The following is a 21,431-nucleotide window of genomic DNA, read 5'->3' as shown; positions in this document are numbered from 1 at the left end:
TGCTGCTGCTGCAGACACTGGCCCACTTAAGGGCCACTGGTGATTTTCTATCTGGGCTATCATTGATCCCAAGGCAGTTGCAAGTGAAGATTTGAGCTAGCTTAAGGTAGCTGAAAGTCAGCTGTCTTTAGCAACACGGGTCTCCCTCTCTCTCTCTCTCTCTCTCTCTCTCTCTCTCTCTGTCTCTCTCTCTCTCTCTCTCCAAAATCCCCTGGTGGAAAAAGTTAGCTACTCTAATTCCCTCCATGTCTGAGAGGAACATGCACACTTCTGTGAGCTCAAACTTCTCGGTCCTCAGAGGATTGTGTGTGAAGGATCGTGGTTGTGAGAGACCAGACGTGTTGCTGTAGAGACTCAGTCTTGAATTCTGTATGTGTGCACGTTTGTGAAGGACTTCATATCGACCTTATTTGAAAACTTTCCTGTGTAGGATGGGTTTTTTTTTTTCCACAAATGGTATTAAATGGTGTATTATTATACGAAAGTAGATGATAATTACTCACATAATTAGAATAATGACTGAACAACTGTGTGGATTTGCAAAGCTGTTAACCTGTTGATCTCGATGGAGGCGACCACGAGAGAAAAACAGGGAAACCAGTTTTTTGGGCTTCAACTAAAAGTGAGAGAAAGATGGAAGAACTCTCTCCAGGATGGAAGTGTCATAAATCCTCATCTTAGGATTTTATATATTATCTTGATTGCAATCAGGTTGCGTTATGATTGTCTCTCACCCAGGTGGACATGCAACCTGTACAGCTGAGAGAGGGATTTGGCTGACAGAAGCTAAAAGGTCACCTAACTCTGTCTTCTCTCAACCTGCCTGGCAAAAAAACAAAAGACAAAACAATGGATGAACCCGTTCACAGCCAAAGACGAATCAGCAGAGTCCACACAGCAGCTCTGACTACAAAACATTCACGAGGTCTGATCACGACGCAGGCAGCCTTTGAGAGAAAAGATATAAATATAAATGCAAAGACTGTGATCGGATGTTGTTGCCCAGATAACCAGTGACTGATCTTGTGATTATACTCCGTATCAAAGGCGGTGGAAGCTATACGTGGAGCTTCACATGATGCTCATCCAGGCGTCAGGCACAGCTGCAGTCCATCAGTCTGATTAACGGCCTGATGAACAGAACCGGGAGCTGCAATCTCACTGTTTTACAGCCAGAGAGGCAAACACACAACCTCAAGAACTGAAGGAACCAGAGAGGCTGAGATGTTCAGCTCCGCTACACCACGCATGCACCCGTCCAACTCGTTTGTTCTGCATCCTGCATGTCCACAGAGCTCCGACTCGACTCGTGCTAATAACCATGAAGCTCCGGTCACTGGAGGTCGTTCATTATAGAATATTATATGTGAAAGAAAAAATAGCATCAGCTCAGCAACGAAGGCAGTCGTGCTTGTACATTTCTTCAACCTTCACTTTCCATCAGGGATTTCCTCTCTCCTGCACTGTGCATGTTCTGCTCGGTGACATGTTTGCGTCTCACAATCATACGACCAGATCATAGCTGTGAATAGAGAGAGTCACGACAACACAAGATCAAAATGCCGATCATCACGTGACTCTCAGAGATGTCAGATAGTTCCAGGAAGTTCTAAGTGGGCAATTTAAATGCATGAATAGAGAGAGATAGACGCACGGTGTTTGGAGCTCCGTAGTTAATACATGATTTATTGATTGACTGATTTACATCACTGTGCTGCTGGTATTTGCACCTAACTTCTGGGAACTATTGAGAGGCTCCTCGACTCGACATTCCTTTAAAAAAAGAAAAGTCCATCGGAGTAAACAGAGCTGCGACGACTCCCTCTGGACCAGGTCAAAAGCAGCCGGGGGGCTGATGGTCTTCAGTTCTGTCCCTTGTGAGTTTATTCACTCATTTCATTTTGCATTTCCAACACTAGCCCGACACTCCGAGCCAATCAGCCTCTCCTGGTGCTCCCGACGGACAGTCTGCGCCTGACTTTAAAGGTCCCCGAGGGAGCCATCAATCGCTTTAATTTCACAGTGGGAAAGCTGAGAGCCCTCGCAGACTTCTTTATGTGGCTGTTACGTGAAAAAGCCTTACAAGTTTGTGACCTTCGGATGCATAAAAACCTAAAAAAAAAAAAAAAAAATAAGTGGGAATTTGTTTTTCCAGTCCATGTTGTTCATTACAGTAAATGTAAATCCGTCCTCTGCCTGCCGGTGTTTTTGTTCATCCTGACACTGCAGCTCAGTTCGTCACAGTTGCCTCTGAGATATCCCCGAGTACATATTCTGTTTATATCTTTTATTCCGCAGACAGTTTGTAAGTCAAGAATGGGGGGAACTTCTACATTCTTCCTGTAGAAAAAAAAGATCAAATCACCTTACAGCAGGAAAACGATCCCCGCGCGACAGGAATTATTTTTCACACTGTGCGACATTAAAGTGATTCAGGTTTCGCCTTAATCACCGTGGAACCTGTCAGGATGCATATAATGAAACATCCTCGTGTTTTTGCATAACTCGTGTTGATGATTAGGATGACTTTACACCGCGCACGCTGCCTTAGCGTTTCTGTGGCGGGGATGAAAAGCTGCACCCAATGTCAGAGAATGCCAGAGGGGCTTTCAGAGCCCTTTACTGTGCAGCCAAACTCTGCCTGCCTCTGTTGATCCATGTTGCACAGAATGCAGAAACAAGCTTTTGAGAGGCGAGAAAAGGCTGAGCGCTTCAGCCCGGCCTTTGATCAGAGAGGGAGGGCCGGAGCTTCCCGTCAGCCACCTCACCGTGCAGAGACCCAGAGGCTGTATTGATTTTGAATAATGCTTTGTGTCTCCTCTGGCCGCACACATGCATAATTTATCTTCATTATGCGTTGGGCAGAGGCATGTCTGAGCGTTTTGTGCTTATTTTCCAAAGTGGGTTTGTTTTTAGTGGAAAAAGGTCGAGATCAGTGCCGGAGAGAGGGCAGAGAGTGGAGCAGCAGAGCAGCGTTTGTGAGGAGCGCTTGTTTCGTGTGTCATTACTGGCCTGTGCATTCAGATGGTTAAGTTAATTTCTCAAGAGGATATAACACAACATCTGTTGGGGAAATTAGAGTTTCATGGTTCACGGTGTCACCCTGAGAGCAATACGTACAGTAGTTAAAGGCAGTTTTGAGTTTTGGAGGTATCAGCTGTGGAGATGTCGGTCACCTCTGGAATTAATGACACTTCACGACACTCGGTACAAAAAAAAATGTTTTCTTTCTACCTAACGACACTATATCACCAGAGCAGGAAACACACATCTACTCACGGACGAGAGGCTCATGCTCGTGACAGGACAGGATGCAAATGTGAGTGTCATCCTCCTCGGCTCAGTCTCCTTTTGTATGTTTGTACGGAAAGTCAGTAGTTAACAAAACTGCTCACAACCACGTTTGTGGATTATCTCGAGGCGGACGTCTTTGCAGTCGACATCTCCAAAACTTGGTAACTCACATCGACACAATCCAGACAGTTCTGATCATCAGAGACCTAAATCTTTTAAAAGTAGTTCAAATATGCTTTATTTTTTAAAAGTTCCTAAAAGGTCCAATTGGCAGCCGACCTGACGGGTTTGGAATGAGACTCAATATCGACCTTTGTTACAAATTGGACCTTTCAGGCTCTGTTATTTCCTCAAACAGCAGTGAAATAAAAACAGTACACTGAAATAATTTTGAATGTTTTTAGAAATATTACACACATCTTCACACCAGTAGTGGGCCTGACAGTGAGCCTTGAGGAACGCCACATGTTAACTTCAAGACTTAATATCACACACTGCACACTGAAACCTATTTTCCAGTTAGATGATTGAGCATGAGTCTTCAATAGAGCAAAAAGGCTCCACTGGAGCCAGGATAACTAATCAGCTGATCAATATTCAGCCTCCGTTAACCGACTGCTGACTCATTTCCCGACACGTCAACTGAATTAGCAGCCAGTCGCTTCCTAAAAACAGCTGACTGCTGTTGTTTTTGGCAAATGTTACTCGAACTGGAGAACACAGTGCATTTGTTTGGAACTATTTTCAAGTGCTGGAGTCGATACTGTGTAATTGAATCAAAATAAATGATTTAATTACACGTGTCACCCAGTGTGGCTCTGCGATGTGTTTTACGAGTTGTTGGACAACAGTGGAGCTCAGTGGCCCAGAGAAGTAGAGAGAGCATCAGAGATATTTATCGACAGGATTAATTGTTTTTTTGCTCTTTTCATTGGAAAAAACTTGCATTTTGTCCGACAAGTAGGATGAATTTGTGCAACATCTCCGCTGTGTGTCTGCTGAGACTCATCAGGCCGTTCTAACAAACACATAAACCTGCTCGAGGCTTTAACGAGCTCATTTTCCGGTTAAAAATCCAAGATGAGGTGAGTCTTCTTCCTCCTCCTCTACAGCGAACACTCTGCTGAACTGAGAGGATCTGGTGCTGCAAAGAGCATATTGTTATAATGAACTGTGAAATGCTGGGCTTTATTGATCCCTGTGGGAAATTATTTTCACTTTCCAGCAGCCGCGCTCCGGTTAGCTGTTCAGGAGTTCAGTGTTTCAGATGAGGACACTCGGGCGGAGCTGGATGTTCTCTGCTTGATTGTGTTCGTCATAAAACCTCCTGCACCTAAAAGTGGCACTTACACTGATGGTGGATGATTCTGTAGCTACGTGAGATGTAACTACGGTCGAATCGAACACTTCATTTGCTCACCAACATGATTTCAAGTGTTGAACATTTCAATGTTAAAGATGTTCGCAGGTGTTTGGGTCTTTATTCAGTCTCAAAATGCCAGTGAGGGAATAATATTAAAGGAAAACTGTGCAGGATTCTTCAGCTGCTGCTCTTAAATTCACCGTTTAAAGGTGAAGGATGAACTTTTGCTGTTGGGTTTCACTCCCAGGTCTTCAATTAAAAGTGTTTGATGACCGAGGGAAGAAGACTCAACAATCAACGCTCTTTCTCAAGAATTAAAGAGACGTCCAGAAAACATTTTAAACACAGCAAGATAACAAGAAAATATGAAAAGACATGCAGAGAGCAGCCAGACACAAACACACGCTGTAAAATACACTTTAATTTAACATTACTGATTCTCACGGTGCTTTTGAAATGCACTAAATATCCATAAATTTACAAAAATGATCTGAATAACCATAAAATGCACATTAACACATACAATTCAAAAGCAAACGTGACTTTTTTTTTAAAGGAGCACTCTGTAGTTTTGGGGGAAGAAATGTTAATGAGAGTGTTTCTGCCTAAATAAAGAAACTCTCTCTGTTTCTGTGACTGAATAAAAAAAACAAACGAATAGTTCCATACTGTTTTAGTTTGTTTGTATGTGGCGGACCCTGCCACCTTCCTACCTTCAAACAGTGTTCTGGGACCTTATTTTCCTCCAACAACAGTTTTATATTACGTTACTGTTCCACAATACCTTTCGTTTGTGTGTGTGTGTGTGTGTTCAGAACTTCCGGGCTTTAATTGGTGTTCGTCAGTTCTGTGCTGGTTTGTGGGTTTTGCCGTAAGTGAAGTGTGCTTCACGTTTCTTGGCTGCAAATCAATACTGTGATCATTCATTGTTGTCCAGCTGACGTGGACGTCGATAGCTACTAAAGGGAGAGAGAGAGCTGTGAAGACAAGCGCTGATGTTTAAGATGTGCATACATATGTGATTTTAATACATCATATATCGATTAATTTATATAGTTATTAACGTGGCGAGATGGTTTGTTGTTGGAGCAGCATCACATCATCAGTACATAGACTTACACTGTACATAGTGATGAATTACGCGGTACACATGTAATCTAAAGCGCTCCACACACGTCTCTATACAAACAGTCTTCTAACTTGTATCTGGAGTCGAGTGGTGAAACTTTGCTTGTGTGTAACCTGAAGAGAAACGTGTGCGTCTCAGCGGGAGTCTGATTGAACTGCATCTGGGAGTCTGCCGCCGGCGTCGCCTTCCTCTCACTCGGGGCGACACCCTCATTAGGATTTCATTCAGCTCGTCTGACACGCCCCCCCCGATGATATCAACACGCACAGTGGGATAACACACCGGCAAATACATGAATTACACCGGCTGCAGAAACTGAATGACGTCGCAATGTCACCAGCAGGGTGCCCGGGCGCTGTGTAATCTGAACCCTGCTGCATAAAATTGAATTAATGAATGAAATGAGTTGCTGGATGGAGCGTTCAGAGTTTCCTTGTAGAGATCTGAGCTCCGCGAGGCTCATTATGGCGGCGTTTGGCCCTCAATCAGGCCACACTCTGCGTTTATCCCATCTAATTAAATAATTACAGCTATTACTTTGATACACAGTCACAGGCGAGAACACATATTAGACAATCAAAGATATTAAAGTTATTATGTGTTGTATAATGTTGGGCTCATCCACTTCGCTGTTTGTTTTGACTCCGAGGAACACCGAGCTAAAATAACCCTGACATGCATTTTTCTTTTGTGAAGGTTAAATGTGCTGTTTTTTCCCCCATTAAGCAGTATTTCACAATATTCTGCAAAATTAGCTCACTTAGCTCCCTCTGTATGGTGATGAAAGAGGCTTCTGCGGGTCATGTGGTGCTTCTGATGTTGAAGCACCCCGGGCAGATCGTTTGAAAGACCCAAATTGCGGAGCAAATCGACCATTTTGATGTCAGTATTCATGGCACCGGGATCCTCAAATTGGTGCTGATATGCAAATAGTGACTGTAAAAAAAAAGAAAAAAAAGAAAAAGATTCTCTGCTTTATGGACAGACTTCAAAACAGCCCTCCGTCTCCGTCTTCTCACGCCAAACAGACCAAGTGATATATGAATCAATGGACGGCTGATTAATGCATCACACAGTCATTTATTTTTTTGAGGCTACAAAGCTTTCAGTGGCTCTCAACATTTCAAAAGCCGTTTTATCGTAAACAGACCGAGCTTGATTTATTTTCGTTAATAATTGTCGACGCGAGGGAGCTTTTCAAATCTCTGGGCCTTTCCTGCAATCATCTGCGATCAAAGAAGTAAATCAGCTCAGAGAGAGGAAATAAAAACACTCCTCTCCATCAACAGCGTCCAGGTTCACCAGTAACAACGGCTTCAGTCTGCTTGTAGAGTCACTCGGTGTGATACCCAGGAAGTGAAATACTCTGATTTTGTGATATATCAGCTGATACACATAATGAGAAACTTCTTATACTACATCTTGGTCTTAAGCTTCCAACTGTGACGCTTTACCTCCAGCATCATGCTGCTCGTGAAGATCAAAACATCCTGTAAGACTTTCAAAATAAAGCTTACTGACAGACGGTTTACGGTCGAGGTTTAGGCATCACAAATACTTGCTTAGGTTTGGAAAAGGTCACATTTGAAGTTGAAACAACTACATTCAGTCCCATAACAAGTTATTAACTCGTGCCATGTAACACAAGTTGTGTAAGTTATTATGTAACTTACTCATGTAAGATATAACCACCTGACTGCCTCCCAACTTGCACTTTTTCTCACTTTATAGTTATTTATTCTTTCTCTTTCTCTCATCACTTTTTTTCATTTTACTTGTAATGTCTCATATTGACCGTTTTCTGTTTTTATATATGTTTCAACAAACAGACTAGACTTCCTTGTTATTGACGGTTTATTCTGTAATATCGTGATCCTGAGTTTCCTGCTTTTGCTTGTTTGTCAAAGCACTTTCTAAAAACTTTTTTTTTTCTAAAGGGTGAGACATATATAAAAGAAATAATCTCCGCCAACACTAACAAACCTGAAAACACATCTCTCATGGTCATTTATGTAAACTTTACATTTACGTGTCTTTGTTTGCTCTGCTCGGTTGTATAGCTACAAAAAAACCATTATGGAGGAGGTCATGAAATGTGACGGCTCCTCACTGAATGTTTTCAGATACAATACAGTCGAACATCCATTCAGACACCATAGAAACTCGAATACTCCCAATAACATAACACATACTCCCGAGTTTAAATTAAAGATACAAACATGGATAAAGGTTTCCAAAACATATATAACAATATGTCTGTGATAATATCGGCCAAATGATTTTTTTGTTCGGGCTCTGGTCAGAACTCAGACGCTTCAATCAGCATCACGGGTTCAAGCTTTCAAGAGACAAGAGAGACGGTCTAATCAGACAAATTGGCTTCAGTGTTTGCGACTTCACAGCAAAGCAGAATGACTCGCAGTGTACATACAGAATACCAATGAAGAAAAAAGAAAAAGAGTCTGGCATTGCTATTTATCAGGCGTGCAGGTCGGTGTTATAACTCCCAGTCGGTCGCTGTATAACGGTGTAATGTGCTGAATGTGGAGCTGCTCCGGCTCGGCCCACAGCGGCACACGGCAGAGTTCGGTCATGAAACTTTCATCAGTGGCCAGGTGCCGTGGAGTTCCTGAACGTCTGCGCTAAATTGCCCCTGGGTCATAAATACTTTATCAAGAGCGGACACCTCAGCAGAACACCTCCCCGAGGTCTACCTGCCTCACCCCGTCTTCCCCTTTCTCAGGCTTTTTACAGTCCCTGGCTCTCCAACACTGTGCACAGCAGTTTAAAGTATTCCACCCCGTCAACGACACACTCGCGCAGCTCACTACATCACGCAGAGGTGACTGTGACTCTTCATTACCGGATTATGATGTTAACCTACTATTAAAACAACGTGCCAACAAGGATCTTTTCTTGTAAAATGTATTTAAAAAAGAAAGGGAAGAGACACCAGACGCACTGAAGCAGAACTCCACATGTTCTGTATCTGTTAAAGCGCTGTCTTTGATCTCCAGCCGGCCTGCTTTAATTTCACGCCACATTCTCGCGGCGGCGTGCACGGACAGCGTTTGTTCAGTCAGAGGGACCTCGGCCGACCTCCAGCACGCCGGGGAACGAAAGCGCACGTCGCGAAAAAAAAAGAAAAAAAAAAAAACGCAGAGCGCTTGATGTGAAGTGAAGACAAATCAGAGTCACACGCTGCAGCAATCCTGCTGCAATCACTGTAACTGTAACTGTGTCGTATACGTTCATGTGAATCCAGCTGTGAATGTGCTGCAGGTCATCAGTCATGAAATCACCTGAAATACAGCTGGTTCCGGCTTGTTTCACATCTCCAGCTGTGAAAAGAAAACTGACACGTTTTAGGTTTTTTTTTTTCTTTTTTTTAGGTCGAGCTTATTTTCTTATTTTATGCTTTTTTAAAAAAGTTCCTTTTGCTTTACGAAGGTTGAGATGTTGAAGGTTTGGGCATCACTTCAGAGTTAGTTAAAAATAGATTACACTGTTTGTACGTTTTTAATAATGACACTGTGCTGCACTGTAATTACTGTGTAAGTAGGCAACAACAGGAAAAAACTATTCGAAAACAAATAAACTGAGAATAATAAGTGGGGCACTTGCGTATTAGCCTGTATTAAAATCTTGGATACATCCATCTTATATAAATACATTTTTCACCAATTGCCATGTTGTGTGAAACTGGGCCGTGTCGCCTCCTGTGATCAGATTTCCTCAAGAAGTGTCAGGAAGTTTAGATTTATATCTTTTCATCCAAGAAGCTGAAGTCCAAAATATGTGAACGTCTTGGTTACTTGATAGCAAGAAAGATTGTGAGGGACGACACCAAAAATAGCTGTAAAGATGTAATCTGTAAGTTCAGTGCATTTCATATTAGTCAATTTATATTAACGCTAGAAATAAGTTACATTAAAGTGATATCAGAAGATATGTGGAGGCTCAGTCCTTCTTGTTGTTTCTTAACATGTAACTTTCTGTCTTAAGGTGCAATATGTAAGACTGGACCACATGTCCAACTCAGAACAAACAGGAGGTCAGCATACTGTAGCGTTACCGCAAAGTTAGCTCAGTTAGCCGTGCAGCTAGCGGTTTCGTACTGGGAGTTTGGATGTTGGGGATCATGTGGCTAGCACAGGAGCTTTAGACGCGGCTAGCTGGTTAGCATGCTGAGGTCTCTGCGTCACGATATAAAGACGTAACATCACATTGAGTTGACAATTTCAGTTTTTCATGTTTTCATCTAAAATTCATACGTATCACAATTTAACAATTTCAGGTGTCACCTCGACCTCACGCTGGATTATTCAAGTTTTCAAGGCGTACTGAGCTGTTGAGTTACTCATAACCAGTGTTGTGAATGAACGCTCCGAAGCAGCACGTCATCGAACATACTGAACGTGAACTGAACGTTTCTGTCTCGCAGCTAACGAACATGAATGTGGGAGTAAACGACGCTAACGTGCTGTGTTTCATGAGGCAGCTCACAGTCAGTTCATTTGAATATCTGAAATAGCTTTATTAACAAATCACTTTCTGCTGGGTCTATTAAATAATAATTAAGAGCCACATAAGCAACAAATTCATAAAAAGCCACAGCGAGCACTGTTAAAGCATCAGACCTCTCTTGGGAATTAGCGAATGATGCTCACAAGAACTCATTAGCAAAAGGATACGACAACAAGGCAACCGTGTGAACTGACCTTTCAGCATTTGTAAAGTGTGAACGTTGCTCATAATGTAACAGAATTAGTACATGCTGCCAACCAACAAGTGGCATCTGTGAAGGAATCAGTGGCTGTGCACTCGGGGAGTTGGCAGTCATACCACCTCGCGTATAGATACGTAGATAGAACCCGCAATTTTGAAGCCGCGTACGAAGGCTAACCAATGTGGATACAACCTTTACCTTTAGATGAAACAATCCACAAAGGTTATCAGATAAATTCATCACCCAGGCAGATCCGGCGCACGTATCACACGCTCCTCCGAATGGGCCAACGCCATTAGTCTCTCAGAAAGTGGTGCACGCAGCCAAAGGTTAAGAGGAGTTTATGCTAATGCGAGCGCTGTTAATGCACTTAACACACCCGACACCAACGACTGAAGCTGACTTTTTATTTTCTTAAATTCTTTGTCAGAGCCCACACTTCTGCTGACCTTCAGGGATGACCACTGCGTTCTGTTTGTACATTTGTTACGCCGTGTGTTTACTTGACAATAATTTCACGTCTTTGACATTCTGAAGGAAGAGCAGGTCAGAGACAACATGTCAATATTTGAGCGTCAGTGTTTTGGGCTAGAGAGATGTTTAGTCTGCCCTCGCTGCCTATATGAAGGTCTTTCGCTGGCATTTCTCCCAGTTCCTTGAAATATTTGACAGGGGATTTACTCTGTGTTGTCACTGTGTGGTGGAAAGTGAAGTGGAGCTGCTTTTTTTCTGAAGAGCAAATGCCCAGTTTCATGTTTTTAAAAGATTATCGACATCAAGGTTGAGTTACTGGGCCTGAGAGTGCCAGGGGCAGAAAAAAAAGGGAATCCAAGGCTGGGTTGGTGCCAGTTGGTTTTTGGTGATATGATTGATTGCAGATTTGTTCGGGGATTAGTTCCACTGAAGCACACTCTCTATTAATGCAGCTCCTGCATTATCAGCTCATTTTGCATAGATGGGCCCTGTGCCAAAATATAGTTTTTAGACTTTGTGATTTTAGTTTTAAGTTGTGGCGAATCAACACAAAAACGATGTAGGCAAATATTAGCATGACTGGCTAACTAGCTCATCTACAGAGTTAATGTTCATTTAAGAATAATTAGCATATTTTTAATTAACTACATAAGTTACACGTTACTTTGGAAAAATCGCAACTTGGTCCTGGATGCTATCAAAGTTCAGGCTAACATCCTGAGCTACCTGAGTATTTCAAGTTAGCATAAAAAAACAGTTTGTTTTTATATTTCTCTATACCTGGATATGCTTGGACTGATGTTTGGAGGTTCTGCAGTGCAACACAAGAACAATGTTAGTTTTATCAAGTCTTTATCAGCTGGTGATGAGGTCGATGATTTGCCCGGGACAAGTCGTATCAGGGTTAAACTCTCAGCACACATCAGGGCAATATTCAGAACCTCCATTTCATCACAGTGTGCCAGCTAGAAGCATTAAAAGCCCATGGAGCTAGCTGTTAGCTCAATTAGCTTCCTGCAGACATTGTTTTGATTTTTGCCCAGAATTGATGGTTGCAGGCTGGAGATGAAAAGCCTCTCTTGTCTGCCTCCGTCTGAAATCTGAGGCCTATTGTTTCAAACAGACAGACTAGCATGTTCCCAGTCTTCTACTTACACCACATCTTCCCTGACGCGCTCCTTGACGTTGGTTTGTAGGAGAACACAACACCTCCTCACCTACACACGCTACTATAAACAGGGTAAAGCAGAAGAGGAATGATGTATTATTTGCCTTGAACCTGTAATCGACACATTTAGATTCCAAGCGTTTTACTGAATTCATCACACCTGTGGGTGCAGAACCATCCTCTGAGCACATCTTTGTGCTGCTCACCCACACACTTACGCTGCTGTCTTTACTGCCTGGGAAGAAAAAAAGCAAAGATCCCACCTCACAGCGCAGCGACTGCGGATGGTTACAGGTTCTCTTTTATTCATAAGACACCATCACTGACACAAACTTCCTTCATTTGTGATGTCGGGTGGAGCGGTAATAGTAAAAGGCAGTAAGCGTCCAACGGCACTTTTTTTTTTTTACCCAGACATGACTGTTAAAGGTGCAACGTGTAGGAAACGGCCACCTGTCGAAGATCACACCCAACAAATATTCAGCAGCAGAGTAGCTGCTAGCTGCTGCCCAGTACACACTTTGCTGTGGCTCAACAGAGATTCAGTTTTGTTTTTCAGTTTTGTGAGGTGCGATAAAATGTTTCCCGTCACACTTTGTGAGTTGATTTTGTTTATTTAGTTCCCTTAAAGCCAACAGAGCTTGTAAAACACCGCAGGTATTACGAGACACGATGGGTTGTGGCTAGCTGTGGTTAGCATGCTAACTTCAGCAACAAAATACAAAGACGTCTTTGACAAAACATCAGAACTTTCCTTTCTTTACATTCTGTTCATTATGTGTAGTTTTCTGGACATTTTGTGCTAAATTTCTGTCACAGTTAGACAAAAAAGGACCCACAGACAAGTCAGGCAGACAGGTTGGAAAACATAACCCGAGCTTTTACGATGAAAAGCTGAATCCTTGAAAGCAAAAGTCTGACAACAAGACCTTAACAAACCAGTACAAACCAGAAGGCATAAGGAACACAGGTAAAACATGAGGAGCAAAGCAGGACAGAGAAACAGGTATGAAAATGCAGATGAACACTGAGAAAACACTGAGTTAAACACACTGGGACTGAGGGCTACTCCACAACTACACGGGTGTTTTTTTTCTTCCGCCGGTTTAAAAAAATTCCACCTACACCAACAGAGCGAAAACACAAACTCAGGCTGTCGAGCTCATGCAAAAGCAACAGGTGGCGACATAAACTCTCCTGTGAGGCCACGTTGACCAATCGGATACCTGCTAAACAAAGTAGACAAGCCAAGAAACCCACATTTTCCTGTCTACACATCTGAATATCTTCATGTGTTCCAAAGCTCCATTTTCAGTGACCTGAAACACTGTTTACGTCAACGAAAGTCCAAAACTCTACCAAAAGTTTTGTTTTAAAGAAATACCTGTGTACATCTGTACAGGTACTAATTAAACAGTCAAACACAGGTGAAATTAAAAAGTGACAAGTGAGAGTATTTCAACATATGAAGTATGTAACTCAAAACTGTGATAATATCTCATATATTGGCATTGACAAGAAAACGAACACGATATTTAGGTAAACACTAATTCTCCATCTGAGGCCCAAGAAACTACTGAGAACAAGTATTTCTGTGAGAGAAAAGTGGCTGAGCTAACTTAATTATTGTGTCTGATTCTCATAACAATCCAGCTGCAGCAGCAGAGCCGAGCGGTGCCGGCGGCCAACTTGGACCAAACTTACTTCTCAAAGTGGATTGATTACCCTTGTCTACAAAATGGAGCACACAGATCGATTTGGGGCTTTATTTTAATACGAGCAGGCTGTTTTTTTTGTTTTTTTTCCCCCCAACACTGCTGAATTCCACTCCACTTCTGCTTAACGTGATCTCATCTCCACAACTCCACAGATGGCTGACAAATGAAAGGAGTGTGAGCGGAGACGCTTCGGTTCAATTCACGAAGAGGCACGGACTGAATTTAGGGAGATGACGAGGAATAAAAATGCTTTAGAGCGACGTGTTCGACATCGCTTTTCACCAACGCCACCGAAACACAGAATAACTTATCAGGTGGAGTTTATGTTGGTACGCTGGCCTCATTTCGATCACCATGGAAATAAAAAAAGACCGTCAGATCGAGCGAGAATTTTCATTTGATTTAATTTGGTTTGTTTATTCATCTTAATTCTCCCCTGAGTGTTTTAAGTTTGTCGAATGAGCCGAGGTCGGAAGTGTAATTAGTAAAATGGAGCTGATTTCAAACAGTAATTTGCTAACAGGTCTGAGAAGAATCCTTAAACAGGGTCTGGAGGAGCGTCCCCTCCCCCCCGAGGAACACCAGCTTCCAGAGAGTTGGAGCTGTGCTGCGAATACAATGAACTGCTGTCCTCTTCATCATCAGTCCAGCAGAGTTACTGCTGCACACTAAATATATCCAAACTGTGAAACACAAAATACAATTTTGCATCAAGGACCAAAATAAAGATGCTCAAAATGCAACTTTGAAAGCCCTGAGTGTGCTAATATGTTCCCATTGCATACAAGTAAAGAAGTATTTAAAATCGATGTAATAAGGAAGTAGGACACAACCTAGTTAACCCAGTTTTGAACTTGTTGGCAAACACTTGATTGTTCACATGTCCAGCAGTTACAGAGCAACAAAATCACTGAGTCCAAAACTGTTTTAGCTCCAGGTTTGGTCTCCACCAGCTCCTGATGGAAATATCTGCTTCTGTAGCTGCTAAACGCTCCAGTATGTTCACCAGATGGTCTATAAACTCTGTCTGTCTGTGTGTCTCCATTACTTTACTCATTTGTTTGTGAATGACCCTGAGTTTGGCGTAATAGCTGACCCCATGTTTGTTTGTTTTTTGAGCCAGAAATGACCATATTTGGACAAATGGATGGAGTTCTGTAAGATATCCTGATTGGATCTGACTGGACGCGACTTGTTAATCACAAGCTAACCTGCTTTTCATCTGTTTTACTCAGTTACTCAGAAAAAGACTTCAAACTAGCGACTGAGGTCATAAACTCATTAGGCAGCTGTTTACTGAGCTGGTAATCCAAGTTAGAAGTTAATTTTCTTGTAAACATTCATACAATAAGACTTCTATTTGCAGCCTTGCTGGCTGTTAGAAATAATCTGTAACAGTGTGTTTATAATCCAACCAGATGTTCTGTAAAGCTGTAGTGTCTCTGGGCTGGTAGGTGGAGCAGACAGTTCACCTGTCAACGAGCCCGGAGACACTACAGCCAAAGTCTTGTTCTTCTTGTCTTACTTTAATGTGTAATTGTGTAAAAACACATAAATATAAAGGCTTAAGGAATCCACTGCACCACAGTTTTACCACACAGTCCATCATTTGTGTGGCTCCAGTCTGAACCTGTGTGTGTGTTGTTGCTCCTTACAATCCCTAATAAGCTCCGTAATTCACCCTAGAAGTTGCACTCAGATACAAAATATCGATCCTCATCTGGCAGAGACATTAAACACATGAGCCTCAATATCACCGCCCCCTGCTGTGTGTGTGTGTGTGTGTGTGTGTGTGTGTGTGTGTGTGTGTGTGTGTGTGTGCAGCAGCATCATAAAGTTGAGTGTCTGACCGCAGAAAACATCTCCATCATAAACCCCGGTACTCCAGGGACCGCTGCAATTGCATCTTTGCCCCTCGCGCGTATTTAACAGCCTGCGGTGAGCCGCGCGCGCAAAATCTCTTCATTGACCGTTTAAGCTCCTCGCGCCTCGGGCAGGCCGAGCAGGAGCTCCTGCTTTACGGCCGAAAAACAACAACAACAACAACAACAGCAGCAGCAACGCGCCGCCCAGGCACCGAGCAGAGCCGGTGGTGTTAGTGCATGAGAGGACTGAGCAGAGGTGGCGCACCTACGCACGAGATGAAGATGGATGTGCAGCAGCGGCTCTCTCAGCACGCGGACAGCTCCGGCGGGGCGTGATGCGGGATGTGAGATGCGGGATGTGTGATGATGCGGGATTTCAGGAAACTCAGTGGAGCAGCGCGCAGAGAGAGGCGATGAGCAGGCAGGAGAGTTCACTCTGCACTCTTTTCAGGGGCTTTTTTTTTTTTTTTTTTTTAAATTAAATCCTGCAAACGCAACACCCCCCAACACCACCACCACCTCCACCCCACCCTCACGGGAAACCATCACAAGACCACTTGAACACCCCTCCTCCTCTTTCTCCTCCTCCTCTTCCTCCTCCTCCCTCCCTCCCTCCCTCCATCCTCCAAAATACCAGCATCACTGAGGGGGAGAGTTGCCACTTCCTCACCCAGACGTGCAGGAGAAGTGTCAGGGCGGTAAAATGTGAGCACGCCTCGGCTCTCCTTCGTGTCCGAAACTCTCTCCTCCCTCTTCTTCCCGGGGCTGATGTGAGACGCACCGGCTGCGTTGGCTCCTCGTCAGACGCTCGTCCGAGAAGAAACCTCGCAGATATATTTTACCGTTCGTGACGGATCCGTCCCCCCCCCACCACCACCACCACCTCTTCCTCCGGCTCCCATCCGCTCTTTAAGATTCCGCAGTTGACAAGACGGAGGGTGCATCCTTCAGCTCCACCTCTTCTCACTTTTCTTTTTCGTGTCCGCGGAGGATTTTCTTGTCGGATTCATCCAAGTTGAACCAGACGAGGAGTTTACAATGACAGCCACCAAGGAGCAGCCGAACCAGAGAGCGAATCAGCCGCAGCCGGATGAGGTGGGCTTTTCTTCTTTCACTTCATTTTTTAAAAAAAATTATTTTTGCAGCTCATGCACATTAAAAACTCCGCGTAGGAATGACCCGCTGTGCAAGGTCAGCTCATTCATCAGCATGCATGGCGGTCAGCTGTGGCCACATTACATGAAGTGAAATGTATGTGTGGGGGAACAAAAACGCGTCGGTTTTCCTGCACAGATGATGATGATGAGGCTGATTCAAGTTGGCGGACACACACACACACACACACACACACACACACACACACACACACACACTGATCCGTCGTCAGCTGTCAGGACTGGGTCACAGGGATCTTTTAGACGCCGTGGGCGCACACACGCACCGGCGGCGAAGGGGAACGACTGCGCATGCAGGGCGCATTGTAATTCAGCCGCTGCCTCCTGTCAGCTGCGCCCTCGACACCTTGGAAAAAGAGAACAGTCGTGAAAAATCACTTTTGCGAGGCGCCGTGTGGCGTTATCTTCCCTCCCAGACACGCTCACTGACTCCACGACCTGCGCACTGTCTCTGAATCAGGCATCCATCCTCCATCCATCCTCCACCTCTCAAATGTTCCCCCTCCTCCGGCACCTTTGCACAGGTGCTGTTGCGCACTGCAACGCTTTATTTGGGGGGGATTTGAGGAGGATGAGATCAGCACTGCAACTTCACTGTGCGCCACCAGCCGCCCAGCCTCCATCACCATCACCACCACCATCAATTATTGATCCCCCTCCTCTAAATGTGTTCCTCCAGGCACATGCTACCTCTCCCCAGTCACCGTGCCTCACTGTTACTGTAGCGGGATAACTAATCCTCTGACTGATGCTCATCTCCCTGCACCTTCCTCTGAGAGAGAGAGAGAATATATTCTGGGTGCTCTTAATTGAATTCAGCCCTGTAGCCTTATTATTCTAAGAAATCAAAACCTCGGCCTCATAATTGAGTTTCTGTGCCTGAAATATTAGAAGGCCTCGTGAGATGTGGCTGAAATACGATGGCTCGCAGTGTTCAGCACTCTCTCCTCTGCGTTTTAAAGCTGGGTGGATGCTGCTCACTGGGCCTCAGGCTGTTGTAAAAGTCATGTTGTTGATTTCATGTGTGAGTGGTGTTCACTGTAATTAGTGCTGAATGAGCACGTGTGTGTGTGTGTGTGTGTGTGTGTGGAGCTGCCGATGTTGCAGACATGAATGTGTTCGTGCTTTTATTCATTTGTTGGAGGCGTTTTTTTTTTTTTGTGGCTAATGTGTTCAGTAAACAGCTGCAGGTCAGGAGGAAAACAGTGGGTTTTAAATTGTTGCATTTAGAGCTGCTGATTATTCTCCAGGTTTAAAGGTCCTCGTCGTTAGAAAAGTAGATATTTGAGTCTCGTTCCCAACTGGTCAAATACCAACTCTCAGTCGATCACCATCCCAAAGCTTATCCATCGGACAAACAAACATTTTCCCAGAGACCAAATTGACGTCTTCCAATCGTCTCTTTTGTCCGACCAACAGTCCAAATCCAAAAAGACTCATTCAGTGTCATGAATTACAATAAAAGCTGCAAATCTGGACATTTAAAAAGGTGCAACAAGCAAATATTCAGAGCGCCCACATGTACATCTCACAATATTAAAGAAAGTGAGAAATCTTTCCTGGATCCATCGATTCATGTGGAACCGGAACCCAAAACTTAACGAGGTCGGTTCCGGTCCGAGACTCGTCCTGCGCCTGTGTTTCATGGGAATCTGTTCAGTGTTTTTTCTGTAATCCTGCCGACGAACCAGCCAACAAAAAAGTGGACACTGTTGGAAACATGAGACCCACAGTGTCGGTATTTTACTGGACCTTTCATACTGACGTCTTGAAATTACTTAGTTTGTCCAACCATCAGTCCAGAACCCCAAAAGACTCTTTGTTTAGTTAATAAATGTTTTAGTTTTGCTGCTTTTTTTGTAATTTAACAAGCTGGAACTGTTTGACATTTCTGCTTGAATAATGCCTTAAATGAGATCGATTATCAATATTTTCTTTTGATAATCTAAAAATACAGCAACCCGATCTCCAGAATAAATGTTGTCTAAGTATGTTTCTGCAGAACCACAGATAAAGTGAAAACTGTGTCTTTATGTTGGAACTTCACGTTTGTTTAGGTTGAATTTTCTGTTCCTCTCTTGTCACAACTCTTTACTTATGCTTTGGTTGAGTTTAGGCACAAAAACCACCTGGCTGGGGTTAAAAAAACATCATTGTTTGGCTTAAAATGCCTGTTTTGGTCGCCACGATCGTAGATGGAGATGTGTAACAATCTTGTTTACTGTAATAATGACATCACCATCTCCTACAGTCATGATGTCGAAGTCGTAATGTGAACGTTATGGTTCAAAATCTGTATCTGTGCTGTTTTGCAGAAACATTAACGTCTAACAATCGGCTGAATATAAAGCTCACAAAGTGGCTTAAAATATCTGTGAACTAACTGTACAGTCTAAAAGCCTCCGTAAATATTTGATCAGCGTACGTTCGTGCAGCCGTTTGAAGTCGTTGCGTAAGGTTTGTGCAGCAGGCCGGCGTCACGTTTGCGAGCATCAGGGGTGAGAGGAGCGCCGGAGCTATTACTGTCAACCCACAGTCGGCGTACGTAGCTCTTCACCGGGCTCTTAACAGGGTTACTCTTCATCAAAGTTGCATGATGATGCTGAAGGAGTTACAAACACTAGACGCATCTTTAAATAAAAAAAAGTTGAGGGAGAGAAAACCGAGCCTTGAGCTGTTTGTCGGTGGAGGAGCAGTAACTCTCCTCCTCCTCTTCTTCTTCTTCTTGTTCTTCTTCTGTGGGTGATTGTGCTGCAGTTCACTTCATTGTTGTTGCAGTGAAAGCCTTTTTTTTTTGTGTGTTTGTGTTTCAGTCAGTGTGGCAAACTGAAAGGGAACTGTAAGGCACAAATCCATAACTCTGCAGCTTGAAGAGCACTAGTTCTTTCTTTTTGACTGACTGTTCACCATTTTAAGCTTCAGCGCACACAGATCTTCCAAATCGCCACATCAGAACAAGACAGCAGGTGACAACATAGAGTCAGATGTGTTGATGGTGAACCCTGTTACAGCCACAGACCAGCGACTGTCTCCTGGTTCTGACTCTGGAGGTTTCTACAACCACAGAACCACCAGGGCTGTTCACATATTTTATGTTTGCGTTCAAGAATAACGATAGAAAACATTTGAAGAGTGACTCCAGGTGTTGAGGAGGAATATTATACGGGAGGAGATGTGTGACGTCTGACTAAGTGAAGCAAGCTGATACTGACCCAACCTGTGGGTGGTCGAGGTGCATTATGGGTAATGTAGGCGTCAGGTAGAAGAACGTGTGGAAGCAAATGTCCCTGGGTTCTGCCGTCAGTCCACTGTGAGTCTGACAGCGTTTTCTTATTTTATAACAAATCACACAAGCGGCTGATTTTATAGATCCGGGAGGAAATGCGAGATGATGTCAAGTACATTTATATCACTACATTCTGGAGACAAATATTCTGCATCAGAGCCAGAGTAACACAGTTTTACATTAATTACCTGTAATTTGTACTGTTTGTATGGGGGAATATTTCAACACGATATCTTTACTTCAAGTACGACTTTCATGTGCTTTAAACAAATTACTCAAATGTCCAGTATGACATGATAATATTTAATAATAATATTTTGTGTTTTTATGAGGATTATCATCTCAGCGCTGTGGAGCCGCGCTGTGTTCACATGTCGTCCTCATGCGTAGGTCATCTGGTGTTCCTCCCGCAGACGAGGCTGGTCGGGTAAACTGGAAACTCTGGTTGGTTTCCTGTCAGCCCTGCGACCTGGATGAAGTGCTGATAGAAAATGGATGGATGTGTTTTGTTTGATAGTGAACCTTCAGTCATAGAGAAGCTTTAGAAAAGAGGTGGATACATGCTGCCTGGATGTAACTAGAGAGCTTTCCTTGCTCTGGTCGATGTGTTTAAGAGATACATACCTTCAGTCAGCCGGCGCTGCACGGGAGCACCGCAGCGCTCTTGGCAGTGACATTATCCGGTGTGGCCGATCCCTCTTTAGTGCCGCCGAAAGAAAAAAAAAAAGCTGAGAACAAACGGATTCATTTGACATTGGCTGGTCTCACGCTGCGTCACTGCCTCCTGGAACCACAGACATAATAAAAGCAGACTGAGAGGTTGACCTCTGTGCGCGACCCCGCGGCCGGCCCGGGCTCGGTGCAGCCGGCGGGGGTGTTCGGTCTCGTCCTCCCTCCGCTTTGTTAATGGAGCTGTTGTTGCCGGTGCCAGCGTCAGGAGGAGAAATGCTCATTGTAAATAAGAGAGGCGCTTTCACACGCTGAGATCCTCCCGGCCCTGGAAACTGTAATTCACACTAATGGAGAAAATGTCCAGGACACTGCTGCTGCTTCACCGAGAGAGAGAGAGAGAGAGAGGGGAGAGAATAAAAAGAGGAGGGAAATAGTGTTATGTGGGATGAAAGATGGAGAAAGAGACGGTAACGCAGAGACGGGACGGGCAGGCAGGGAAGTATCAGGGTGTAAATGACCAATTGATTTAAAGAGGATCAAGAGGAGGAGGATGACGGG

At 43.9% G+C, this 21,431-nt stretch overlaps 1 protein-coding gene across 2 annotated transcripts in view; it reads left to right on the top strand.

Moving 5' to 3' along the window:
- The window catches only part of LOC119025996 (inactive dipeptidyl peptidase 10-like), a 244,104-nt gene that overhangs the window by 128,920 nt on the left and 93,753 nt on the right, over positions 1-21,431 (top strand). The window contains exon 1 of one of the 2 annotated variants that reach the window (XM_037110049.1): positions 15,772-16,835. The exons of the other annotated variant lie outside the window; for it this stretch is intronic. Coding sequence (XP_036965944.1) covers positions 16,779-16,835 — 57 coding nt within the window. The 5' untranslated portion in view covers positions 15,772-16,778. Of the gene's footprint in view, positions 1-15,771; positions 16,836-21,431 lie in introns of those variants that run through there. 2 annotated transcript variants of the gene reach the window in all.

Source organism: Acanthopagrus latus, chromosome 9 (genome assembly GCF_904848185.1).
Source record: "Acanthopagrus latus isolate v.2019 chromosome 9, fAcaLat1.1, whole genome shotgun sequence".
NCBI classification, from domain to species: Eukaryota; Metazoa; Chordata; class Actinopteri; order Spariformes; family Sparidae; genus Acanthopagrus; species Acanthopagrus latus.
The sequence above is the reverse complement of the archived record's forward strand: the minus strand, read 5'-3'. Positions and strand labels throughout refer to the sequence as shown.